The 13040-nt window shown below is 56.3% G+C and overlaps 1 protein-coding gene across 2 annotated transcripts in view; it reads left to right on the top strand.

Annotated features, from left to right (window-relative positions):
- LOC116938028 (chromosome-associated kinesin KIF4A-like) overlaps positions 1–13040 on the top strand; it is a 92973-nt gene that overhangs the window by 30913 nt on the left and 49020 nt on the right. For both annotated transcript variants that reach the window (XM_076056590.1, XM_076056591.1), the window contains 3 exons: positions 6728–6838; positions 9619–9702; positions 12111–12224. In XM_076056590.1, coding sequence (XP_075912705.1) covers positions 6728–6838; positions 9619–9702; positions 12111–12224 — 309 coding nt within the window. The remainder of the gene's footprint in view (positions 1–6727; positions 6839–9618; positions 9703–12110; positions 12225–13040) is intronic.

Raw genomic sequence — 13040 nt, 5'->3', positions numbered from 1 at the left:
TACACACGCAGAGATACACACACACATACAGAGAGGTACACATACGCACACACGCACACACACGCACACACACGCACACACACAGAGAGGTACACACACATACAGAGAGGTACACATACACACATACACGCACACGCACACATACACACATACACACAGAGAGGTACACATGCACACACGCACACACACGCACACGCACACACACACATACACACATACACACAGAGAGGTACACACGCACACACACACAGAGAGGTACACATACGCACACACGCACACACATACATACAGAGAGGTACACGCACACACACGCACACACATACATACAGAGAGGTACACACACAAGCACACACACGCACAGAGAGGTACACATACACATACACACACACGCACAGAGAGGTACACATACGCACACACGCACAGAGAGGTACACATCAACAACAACAACAACAAACAACAACCGCCATTCGCCACTAAGTGGCGGTGACGTCACCACGACGCTTGTGCCAGGCTATGTGCACCCTGAGGCCACGTGAAGTGTCGAACGCCCGCTGGCAGGAGGTCACGGGGCAGACCCAGGTGCCACGGGTCGACTGACTGAGATGACTGGCTGATGCACCACCTGTGCCCCCTACTGTGCCAACCTGCTGTGCTTTAGCCACCCGGCGCTCCGCTCGCTGTTGTGAGCGTCGCTCCTCCGCCCTCCGTTGTTGTTGGAGGGCGACTGCCTCCAACTGCCCAATAGCATCCTTCACGAGCCTCCTCCACAGAGGCCGATCTTGACACCGCTGGTACCAGTCATCGGCAAGTCCACTCAGCTCCACGTCCTCCTGTACCACATCACTCCATCTCTTCTCTAGCCCGTGCCGCGCCCGCTTAGCCCCCTCAATCCGGCCAAACAAAAGCTGTTTCGGCATGCGGTGGCTGGGCATGCGGGCTACATGACCCAGCCATTGCAGCCTTGCCTGCCGGAGGAGCTCACCGATGGGACCCTGCCCAGATCTTTCAAGGATTTGTGAGCTCCTCACACAATCCAGTCTGGTTAAACCCAGGATGGATCGTAGGCAGGCCAGCCTAAATGTTTCTAACCGGCGAAGATGTTCCATTAGGGGGGTCCACGTTTCGCAAGCGTAGAGAAGGGAGGGAATGACCGTGGCCGAGAAGACCTGAAGCTTAGTGCGGAGCGACAGACCAGGTAGCTTCCACACAGCGTTACGCAACCGATGAAAAGATATTGCCGCTCGACTGATTCGGAGTGAGACCTCTGCTGTTAAACTGGAGCCAGTCATAAGCACACTGCCCAGGTATGGGAAACTCTCCACTCTTTCCACAACTGCCCCATCACCGATTGGGAGTTGTGGGGGTGGAGTGTCCGATGGTACAAAATACCCAGGCAGGTGCTTAGTTTTGGTGGGGCTGATGGTAAGGCCCCACCTCTTAGTGGCACGCTCCAGTCTCAGCAGCAGCGTCTCCAACTCCTCCTCTGACTGAGCAGCTATTACCAAGTCATCAGCATACATAACGTGGTTGAGCAATAGGGAGCCATCCCTTGACCGCACCCGGGCATCGATTAGCCTCCCATTATATCTGTACCATATGGAGATTCCCCCGGAACAGCTATTGAAGGCTTCACGAACTACGTGGTCAAAATAGATGTTAAATAATGTGGGAGCCAGAGGACATCCCTGTCGCACCCCAAGGTGTACAGGGAATGGCTCTGACTCCCGGCCACGTAGTTTTACCCGGGCCCGCTCACCATCATGAAGGTCCTTAATGATCGTGAGCAGAGGGTCAGGTACTCCAAAAGCACGAAGAACGACCCAGAGCCAAGGCCTACTGATGGTATCATAGGCCTTGACCAGGTCAATAAAGCAGAGATGTAGCTCTTGTTGGAATTCCCTACACCTCTGCTGTAGCAGACGGACAGAAAATATGGCATCTGTGCAGGACCGCCCTTTCCTGAAACCGCATTGGGGCTCCGCAAGCCTCTCCTCAGTGTGCCTGGCAAGGCGATGCTGAATAATCCTTGCCAGGACCTTTCCCGGCACACTGAGGAGTGAGATGCCCCTGTAGTTGTTACAGTCTGTGCGGTCCCCCTTCTTAAAAAGGGGGACCACCAGGGCATCCTTCCAATCCTGCGGAACCCGTCCAGTGGTCCAGACTGTTGTTATGATGTCATATAGGGCAGTCTGTGCACAAACGCCACCCTCCCTCAGCATTTCGCTTGGGAGATCATCTCTGCCCGCTGCCTTTCCTGGTCTCAGACTCCGGATCGCCTTCAATACTTCATCAGCAGCTGGCACTTCAGCCAGCCACTCACAGGGGGTGACTTCATCCAATATTTGAGGCACTGCAGCCTCAGCAAGGTCATCCTCACTTTGTGCCACGATGTTTTCCTGGCTGAGGGATTTTCCCTCCCCCAGGACCTCACAGAAATCCTCAGCAAATCTGCGAACCTGTTCCTGGGGGTCGGAAATTGGATCACCGTTTTTTCCCCTAATGATGGTAATAGGTGTGGCGCTGCAGGTTACTTTTTTGATGGAGTTAAATAGAGATTTGTGATCACGGGCCACTGAGGCAGACTCCATCTCCTCAGCAACCCGCGACCACCACCCATCCTTGCAGCGCCTCACGGCTCTCCGAACCTCCGAGCGAAGGCTGCGGTAAGCCTCCTCATTCTCTGACGTGGGATTCTGTAGCCGATGACAGTGGGCCTGTCGCTTTTTCTCAACCATCCTGAACAACTCCTCTGTCATCCAGGGTGTCTGGGGAGGTCTGGACCGCGTACCCAAAGCAGCCATTGCAGCTGCATGAGTCACAGTCCTAAACCTCGCCCATTTACCCTCGACATCAGGAGGAGTCGGGGACGATGCCAATCCCAGCCGCAAGCGATGATGAAATTCTCGCTTGCAACTTTCATCAGATAACTGAGACCAGTCCACTTTAGGTTGGAATGGGGTCCTGGGTGTACACCCACCACCGGAGTGGAAGAATGGCAGGCGCATCTTACAGATGACTAGTCGATGGTCAGAGGGCAGATCAGCTCCACGGTAGGTCCTGGTGTCAAGGACATGGGCTCGCATTCGCTGGTCCGTCACTATGTAGTCCAGCAGATGTTCTTGCTTGGACCCGGCATGCATCCATGATGTTGTGTGGATGCGCCGATGCCGGAACAGCGTGTTGGTAATTACAAGCCCATGGGCTGCACAAAAATCTAGCAGCCTCCTACCCTAGTTATTGAGCTGATCTGGCCCATGCCCTCCAATCACTCCAGACCAGGTGCCAGTATCATGACCAACTCGGGCATTGAAGTCACCCAACATGATGACTCTATCCCGAGGGGCCACTTTAGCCAGCACCTGTGACAGGAGGTCATAGAAGGCATCTGACTCATCGGCTTTGCCTGCATCCCTCCACGGATGTTCATCTTCGGTGGGGGCATAAGTAACCACGACCACCATTCCTCGCCTCCGGTTGATGGGAAGGCGAGCCCAAAGTAGCCTGGGGCTTACAGCTTCCCACACCTCACCGCCACGCTCCCACGCCCCCTTCATTCTTTTGTTCAAAAGAAGACCCACACCCTGTTGTTTGGCAGTCTGCTGCCCCGAGTAGAGGACTGTCCACCCCTCATGGTGGCAGGAGCCAGAGCCGGTCCACCGGACCTCCTGAATGCCGCATAGATCCAGGCGGTACCGGTCCAGCTCCCGACAGAGGAGTGGCAGCCTCTCCTCTGCAGTGAGCGTTCGAACATTCCACGTGGCCAACCGTAGTGGCTTTTCGTTGTTTCTGGAGTAGCCCTGAGGGTAGGTTTTCAATCTCCTGGCTCCGCCAATTGGGGTTTGGCCAGGAGACGTCATAGACGCCTGGCCCCCCGGGGCCTCCGGCACAAGCTTAGTTGTTACATATTTCAGTTTAATTCGTAGTTTCGTGGTAATTAATTGAAGGTGGAGGGGTTACCAGCCCCTCGCACCCGTCCAGAGCCCCCGTTTAGCCCCTGTGGTGGACACATATGCCATGAGGGGAGGAGCCAATCAAAATTGGATCTCCCCCCACAGCGCTGTCCACGACAGAGTTGCCCGTCCGGCACCGCGAGGAGGTAGGGGGTTGTTTTGCCGACAGAGGTACACATACGCACACACGCACACACATTCATACAGAGAGACACACACATACAGAGAAACACATACACACACACGCACGCACACACAGAGAGGTACACATACAGAGAGGTACACACACACACACACGCACACACACAGAGGTACACACACATTCATACAGAGAGATACACACATACAGAGACACACACATACAGAGATACACACACACACAGATACACACACACACGCACACACACATACAAAGATATACACATTCAGAGATACACACACAGAGATCCACACACATGCACACACACACACATACAGAGGTACACACACATACAGAGAGATGCACATACAGAGATACACATACACACGCACACACACATACAGAGAGATACACATACAGAGATACACACAAATATGGAGAGATACACACAAATATGGAGAGATACACACACATATGGAGAGATACACACACATAAATACGGAGAGATACACACACATAGATACGGAGATATACACATACAGAGATATATACACACACACATACAGAGGGATACACATACATAGATACACAAAGATAAAGATCCCCCGTATAGCCTTAACAGACTGTTGGGGCAAGTGCTGTTAGCGAGCAGCACCTATGAAGGCCGGAACGGTACACGAGGGGGTGGGTGGCCAGCACCACGCCCGACCGCCTTTGTCTCCCTAGTGGCAATGTTTACACACCACGCCAGGTACTCATTTGAGGCTGAGTCGACCTAGGGGAGGCCCGGGACCGGTTCAGATAATCGTCACTGGTGTTGGCCGTGAGCGGGAATTGAACCCGGGTCGCCAGGTTCATAGCGCAGCGTAGCGCTAACCGCTACACTATCGCTCCCCTTACAGAGATACACACACACACATACAGAGATACACACACACAGATACACACACACAGATACACACACGCACACAGATACACACACATAGATACGGAGAGATATACACACACACATACAGAGGGATACATACATACAGAGAGATACACACACAGACAGAGAAATACACACACATACAGAGAGATACAAAGATACAGATATGCATACAGAGAGATACACACACATACAGATATAGAGAGATGCAGGTGTTACAAAGACAAAGATCCCCCGTGTAGCCTTAACCGACTTTTGGGGCAAAGTGCTGTTAGCGAGCACCTATCAAGGCTACCTACCGGCACTGTGGCACACGAGGGGGTGGGTGGCCAACACCTCGCCCGGCCGTCTTTGTCTCCCCAGTGGCGATGTTTACGCACCACACCAGTTACTCAGGCTGAGTCGACCTAGGGGAGGCCCGGGACCGGTTCAGATAATCGTCACTGGTGTTGGCCGTGAGCGGGAATTGAACCCGGGTCGCCAGGTTCATAGCGCAGCGTAGCGCTAACCGCTACACTAACGCTCCCCTTACAGAGATACACACACACACATGCAGAGATACACACACACACAGATACACACACAGATACACACACATAGATACGGAGAGATATACACACACACATACAGAGGGATACATACATACAGAGAGATACACACACAGACAGAGAGATACACAGACAGAGAGATACACACACAGAGAGATACACACACATACAGAGAGATACAAAGATACAGATATGCATACAGAGAGATACACACATACAGATACAGAGAGATACAGGTGTTACAAAGACAAAGATCCCCCGTGTAGCCTTAACCGACTTTTGGGGCAAAGTGCTGTTAGCGAGCACCTATCAAGGCTACCTACCGGCACTGTGGCACACGAGGGGGTGGGTGGCCAACACCTCGCCCGGCCGTCTTTGTCTCCCCAGTGGCGATGTTTACGCACCACACCAGTTACTCAGGCTGAGTCGACCTAGGGGAGGCCCGGGACCGGTTCAGATAATCGTCACTGGTGTTGGCCGTGAGCGGGAATTGAACCCGGGTCGCCAGGTTCATAGCGCAGCGTAGCGCTAACCGCTACACTATCGCTCCCCTTACAGAGATACACACACACACATACAGAGATATACACACACACACAGATACACACACACAGATACACACACATAGATACGGAGAGATGTACACACACACATACAGAGGGATACATACATACAGAGAGATACACACACAGACAGAGAGATACACAGACAGAGAGATACACACACAGACAGAGAGATACACACACATACAGAGAGATACAAAGATACAGATATGCATACAGAGAGATACACACACATACAGATACAGAGAGATGCAGGTGTCACAAAGACAAAGATCCCCCGTGTAGCCTTAACCGACTTTTGGGGCAAAGTGCTGTTAGCGAGCACCTATCAAGGCTACCTACCGGCACTGTGGCACACGAGGGGGTGGGTGGCCAGCACCTCGCCCGGCCGTCTTTGTCTCCCCAACTCGGGGTCGCCGGGTTTAGTTAGCGCTAACCGCTCCCCGCTAGACGTGCACACGCGAAGGTAAGTTGGTGCCTCTGATACAACGACTGTGGAGAGGGAGAGAGAGAGAGAGAGCGAGCGACAGACTCGGGGGCCGAGCGTCACCCCAAAGGTTTTATCTCCCGCTTCAACCCCCCCAACCCCCGTCTCCCAGGCGATGAAGTCTCAGCGCGTGCAGCTGATGAGGCAGATGAAGGAGGACGCGGAGAAGTTTCGCCTGTGGAAGGCGCAGAAGGACAAGGAGGTGCTGCAGCTCAAGGAGAAGGTGGGGGGGAGAGAGAGAGAGAGAGGGGGCACGCGTGTGAGTCGGAGAGAGAGGGTGTGCGTGAGAGAGCGTGAGTGTGTGTGAGTGAGTGTGAGTGAGTTTGAGGGAGTGTGAGTGAGTGAGTGAGTGACGGAGAGTGAGTGAGTGAGTGAGAGAGAGTTAGTGACAGAGAGAGAGAGTGAGTGACAGAGAGAGAGTGAGTGACAGAGAGAGAGTGAGTGACAGAGAGAGAGTGAGTGACAGAGAGAGAGTGAGTGACAGAGAGAGAGTGAGAGTGAGTGAGTGAATGACAGAGAGTGAGTGAGTGACAGAGAGTGAATGAGTGACAGAGAGTGAGTGAGTGAATGGCAGAGTGAGTGAATGGCAGAGTAAGTGAATGGCAGAGTGAGTGAATGGCAGAGTGAGTGAATGGCAGAGTGAGTGAATGGCAGAGTGAGTGAGTGACAGAGAGAGTGAGTGACAGAGAGAGTGAGTGACAGAGAGAGTGAGTGACAGAGAGAGAGTGAGTGACAGAGAGTGAGTGACTGAGTGACAGAGAGTGGGTGAGTGAGTGATAGAGAGTGAGTGACAGAGAGTGAGTGAGAGTGAGTGAGTGAGTGACAGAGAGTGAATGACAGAGAGTGAGTGAGTGAGTGACTGAGTGAGTGAATGACAGAGTGAGTGAATGACAGAGTGAGTGAGTGAGTGACAGAGAGTGAGTGACAGAGTGGGTGAGTGAGTGATAGAGAGTGAGTGACAGAGAGTGAGAGTGAGTGAGTGAATGACAGAGAGTGAGTGACAGAGAGTGAATGACAGAGAGTGAGTGAGTGACAGAGAGTGAGTGACTGAGTGACAGAGAGTGGGTGAGTGAGTGACAGAGTGAGTGAGTGACAGAGTGAGTGAGTGACAGAGAGAGAGTGAGTGAGTGAGTGACAGAGAGTGAGTGACTGAGTGACAGAGAGAGAGTGAGTGAATGACAGAGAGAGAGTGAGTGACAGAGAGAGAGTGAGTGACTGAGTGAGTGAGTGACAGAGTGAGTGAGTGAGTGACCAATAGAGAGTGAGTTAGTGACAAATCGAGAGTGAGTAAGTGACAGAGAGAGAGTGATAGAGAGAGAGAGTGAGTGAGATCGAGAGAGAGTCAATGTGCGTGTATGTATGTAAGAATAGCTCCACTTGCTACGTGGTGTAGCGTTGTGTAGGAAACATCACCTCTGGATGAACGTTGCGTGCATGCGAGTGAGCGAGCAAGTGTCTGTGTGAGTGTGTGAACGAATATATGTGTGTCAGCGTTGCCTGTGTGCATTTGAGCAAGTGAGTGTGTGAGCGTCTGTGTATGTAAGCCAGTTATGTGGGTGAGTGTTGCTTGCATGCGAGTGGGCGAGTGCCTGTAATGTGATCGTTGCATGGTTTTGAGTGTGTGTGAGCGAGTGCCCGTCTGTGCGAGTGAACGAGTGTGTGTGAGCGAGCGTGTGTCTTCGTGGGGAGCCGGTGGTGTAGTGGTTAGCGCTACGCTGCGCTATGAACCCGGCGACCCGGGTTCGATTCCCGCTCACGGCCAACACCGGTGACGATTATCCGAACCGGTCCCAGGCCACCCATAGGTCGACTCAGCCTCAAATGAGTACCTGGTGCGGTGTGTAAACATCGCCACTAGGGAGACAAAGGCGGTCGGGCGTGGTGCTGGCCACCCACCCCCTCGTGTACCGTTCCGGCCTTTATAGGTGCTCGCTAACAGCACTTGCCCCTACAGTCTGTTCGGGCTATATGGGGGATCTTTGTCGTTTGTCTTCTGTGTGTGTGTGGTGCATCGGCCGGTCATCTCAGTGACCCATGGCACCTGGGTCTGCCCCGTGACCTGCTGCTAGGGGGGGCATTCGACACTTCACGTGGCCTCAGCGTGCACATGGCCTGGCACAAGCGCCGTGGTGACGTCACCACCACTTAGTGGCGAATGGCGGTTGTTGTTGTTGGTGTGTTGTGTGTGTGTGAGCGAGCGAGTGTTTATGCATCCATCATTGAGCGTGAAGGCCGTGGTTTGGGAAGGCCGGACCCCCAGACCCCTGTGCTTGCAGTTGGTCACCTGTCCCTTCCCCGTGTCTCCCCGTGTGTCTCCCCGCGTCTCCCCGAGTCTCACCGAGTCTCACCGAGTCTCACCGAGTCTCCCCGCGTCTCCCCGCGTCTCCCCGCGTCTCCCCGTGTGTCTCCCCGTGTCTCCCCGTGTCTCCCCGTGTGTCTCCCCGCGTGTCTCCCCGCGTGTCTCCCCGCGTGTCTCCCCGTGTGTCTCCCCGTGTCTCCCCGTGTCTCCCCGTGTCTCACCGTGTGTCTCCCCGTGTGTTTCCCCGTGTCTCTCCCTGTCTCCCCGTGTGTCTCCCCGCGTGTCTCCCCGTGTGTCTCCCTGTCTCCCCGCGTGACTCCCCGTGTCTCCCCGTGTCTCCCCGTGTCTCTCCCTGTCTCCCCGTGTGTCTCCCCGTGTCTCTCCCTGTCTCCCCGTGTCTCTCCCTGTCTCCCCGCGTGTCTCCCCGTGTCTCCCCGTGTGTCTCTCCCTGTCTCCCCGTGTCTCACCGTGTCTCCCCGTGTGTCTCACCGTGTCTCACCGCGTCTCCCCGCGTCTCCCCGTGTCTCACCGTGTCTCCCCGTGTGTCTCCCCGTGTGTCTCTCCCTGTCTCCCCGTGTCTCCCCGTGTCTCTCCCTGTCTCCCCGTGTGTCTCCCCGTATGTCTCCCTGTGTCTCCCCGTGTCTCCCGGCGTGTCTCCCCGCGTGTCTCCCCGTGTCTCCCCGTGTCTCCCCGCGTGTCTCCAGGATCGCAAGCGTCAGTACGAGCTCGTCAAGCTGGAGAGAGACTTCCAGAAGCAAGCGGCCGTGCTGCGCCGCAAGACCGAGGAGGTGAGTCCACCTCATCACCAAGTCCACCTCATCACCAAGTCCACCTCATCACCAAGTCCACCTCATCACCAAGTCCACCTCATCACCAACCAAGTCTACCTCATCACCAACCAAGTCCACCTCATCACCAACCAAGTCCACCTCATCACCAACCAAGTCCACCTCATCACCAACCAAGTCCACCTCATCACCAAGTCCACCTCATCACCAAGTCCACCTCATCACCAAGTCCACCTCATCGCCAACCAAGTCCACCTCATCACCAACCAAGTCCACCTCATCGCCAACCAAGTCCACCTCATCACCAACCAAGTCCACCTCATCACCAAGTCCACCTCATCACCAAGTCCACCTCATCACCAACCAAGTCCACCTCATCACCAACCAAGTCCACCTCATCACCCACCAAGTCCACCTCATCACCCACCAAGTCCACCTCATCACCAACCAAGTCCACCTCATCACCAACCAAGTCCACCTCATCACCAACCAAGTCCACCTCATCACCAACCAAGTCCACCTCATCACCAACCAAGTCCACCTCATCACCAACCAAGTCCACCTCATCACCAAGTCCACCTCATCACCAAGTCCACCTCATCGCCAACCAAGTCCACCTCATCGCCAACCAAGTCCACCTCATCGCCAACCAAGTCCACCTCATCGCCAACCAAGTCCACCTCATCGCCAACCAAGTCCACCTCATCACCAACCAAGTCCACCTCATCACCAACCAAGTCCACCTCATCACCAAGTCCACCTCATCACCAACCAAGTCCACCTCATCACCAACCAAGTCCACCTCATCACCAAGTCCACCTCATCACCAAGTCCACCTCATCACCAAGTCCACCTCATCACCAACCAAGTCCACCTCATCACCAACCAAGTCCACCTCATCACCAACCAAGTCCACCTCATCACCAAGTCCACCTCATCACCAAGTCCACCTCATCACCAAGTCCACCTCATCACCAACCAAGTCCACCTCATCACCAACCAAGTCCACCTCATCACCAAGTCCACCTCATCACCAACCAAGTCCACCTCATCACCAACCAAGTCCACCTCATCACCAACCAAGTCCACCTCATCACCAAGTCCACCTCATCACCAACCAAGTCCACCTCATCACCAACCAAGTCCACCTCATCACCAACCAAGTCCACCTCATCACCAACCAAGTCCACCTCATCACCAAGTCCACCTCATCACCAAGTCCACCTCATCACCAAGTCCACCTCATCACCAACCAAGTCCACCTCATCACCAAGTCCACCTCATCACCAACCAAGTCCACCTCATCACCAACCAAGTCCACCTCATCACCAACCAAGTCCACCTCATCACCAACCAAGTCCACCTCATCATCAACCAAGTCCACCTCATCACCAACCAAGTCCACCTCATCGCCAACCAAGTCCACCTCATCACCAACCAAGTCCACCTCATCACCAAGTCCACCTCATCACCAAGTCCACCTCATCACCAACCAAGTCCACCTCATCACCAAGTCCACCTCGTCGTCCCCCCACCTCCTCACTCCCTGCACCTCGTGTCTGTGCCTCTCCGTCTCTCCGTCTGTCCTCCTGTCCCCTTGTCTCCATTGCGTCTCTCCCCCGTGTCTCCCCCCGTGTCTCCCCCCCGTGTCTCCCCCCGTGTCTCCCCCCGTGTCTCCCCCCGTGTCTCCCCCTCGTGTCTCCCACCCCCCGTGTCTCCCCCCGTGTCTCCCCCCGTGTCTCCCCACGTGTCTCCCCCCGTGTCTCCCCCCCGTGTCTCCCCCACGTCTCCCACCCCACGTGTCTCCCCCCCGTGTCTCCCCCCGTGTCTCCCCCCGTGTCTCCCCCCGTGTCTCCCCCCGTGTCTCCCCCCGTGTCTCCCCCTGTGTCTCCCCCACGTCTCCCACCCCACGTGTCTCCCCCGTGTCTCCCCCGTGTCTCCCCCACGTGTCTCCCCCACGTCTCCCACCCCCCACGTCTCCCACCCCCCATGTCTCCCCCCCGTGTCTCCCCCACGTCTCCCACCCCCCGTGTCTCCCCCCCGTGTCTCCCACCCCCCCCCCCCGTGTCTCCCCCCTGTGTCTCCCCCACGTCTCCCACCCCCCATGTCTCCCCCCCGTGTCTCCCCCACGTCTCCCACCCCCCGTGTCTCCCCCCCGTATCTCCCCCCCGTGTCTCCCCCCCGTGTCTCCCCCCGTGTCTCCCCACCCCCCGTGTCTCCCCCCGTGTCTCCCCCACGTCTCCCTCCCCCCCCCGTGTCTCCCCCCGTGTCTCCCCCCGTGTCTCCCCCCGTGTCTCCCCCCCCGTGTCTCCCCCACGTCTCCCACCCCCCGTGTCTCCCACCCCCCGTGTCACCCCCCGTGTCTCCCCCCCGTGTCTCCCCCCGTGTCTCCCCCCGTGTCTCCCCAGGCTGGCGCTGCGAACCGGCGTCTGCGCGACGCTCTCACGCGGCAGAAGGAGGTGGCGGAGAAGAGGAAGGAGACGCAGAGCAGAGGCACGGAGACCCTCGCCACGCGCGTCAAGGTGTGTCACCACCCTCGCCACCACCCTCAGCGTCACCACCCTCGCCGTCACCCTCACCACCACCCTCGTCACCACCCTCGCCACCACCCTCGCCACCACCCTCGCCACCACCCTCACCAACATCGTCACCACCACCCTCGCCACCACCCTCGCCACCACCCTCACCAACATCGTCACCACCACCCTCGTCGTCACCCTCGCCACCACCCTCGCCACCACCCTCGCCACCACCCTCACCGTCACCACCCTCGCCACCACCCTCACCGCCACCACCCTCGCCACCACCCTCGCCACCACCCTCACCACCACCCTCACCACCACCCTCACCAACATCGTCACCACCCTCGCCACCACCCTCACCACCACCCTCACCACCACCCTCACCACCACCCTCACCAACATCGTCACCACCCTCACCTTCACGCTCACCCTCACCGCACGCTCACCACCGTCGCCACCCTCACCGTCACCACCCTCACGCTCACCCTCACTGCACGCTCACCACTGTCACTACCCTCACCCTCACTGTCACCACCCTCACCATCACCACCCTCACCGTCACCACCCTTGCCGTCACCACTCTCACTACCCTCACCCTCGCCGTCACCACCCTCACTGTCACCACCTTCACGCTCACCCTCACCGCACGCTCACCACTCTCACTATCCTCACCGTCACCACCCTCACCGTCACCACGTTCACGCTCACCCTCACCGCACGCTCACCACTGTCACTACCCTCACCGTCACCACCCTCACCGCACACTCACCACTCTCACTATCCTCACCGTCATCACACTCACTGTCACCACCCTCA

Source organism: Petromyzon marinus, chromosome 76 (assembly GCF_048934315.1).
Source record: "Petromyzon marinus isolate PM22_M1 ecotype Great Lakes invasive population chromosome 76, UKy_Petmar_22M1.pri1.0, whole genome shotgun sequence".
In the NCBI taxonomy this organism is placed as follows: Eukaryota; Metazoa; Chordata; class Hyperoartia; order Petromyzontiformes; family Petromyzontidae; genus Petromyzon; species Petromyzon marinus.
The sequence above is the reverse complement of the archived record's forward strand: the minus strand, read 5'-3'. Positions and strand labels throughout refer to the sequence as shown.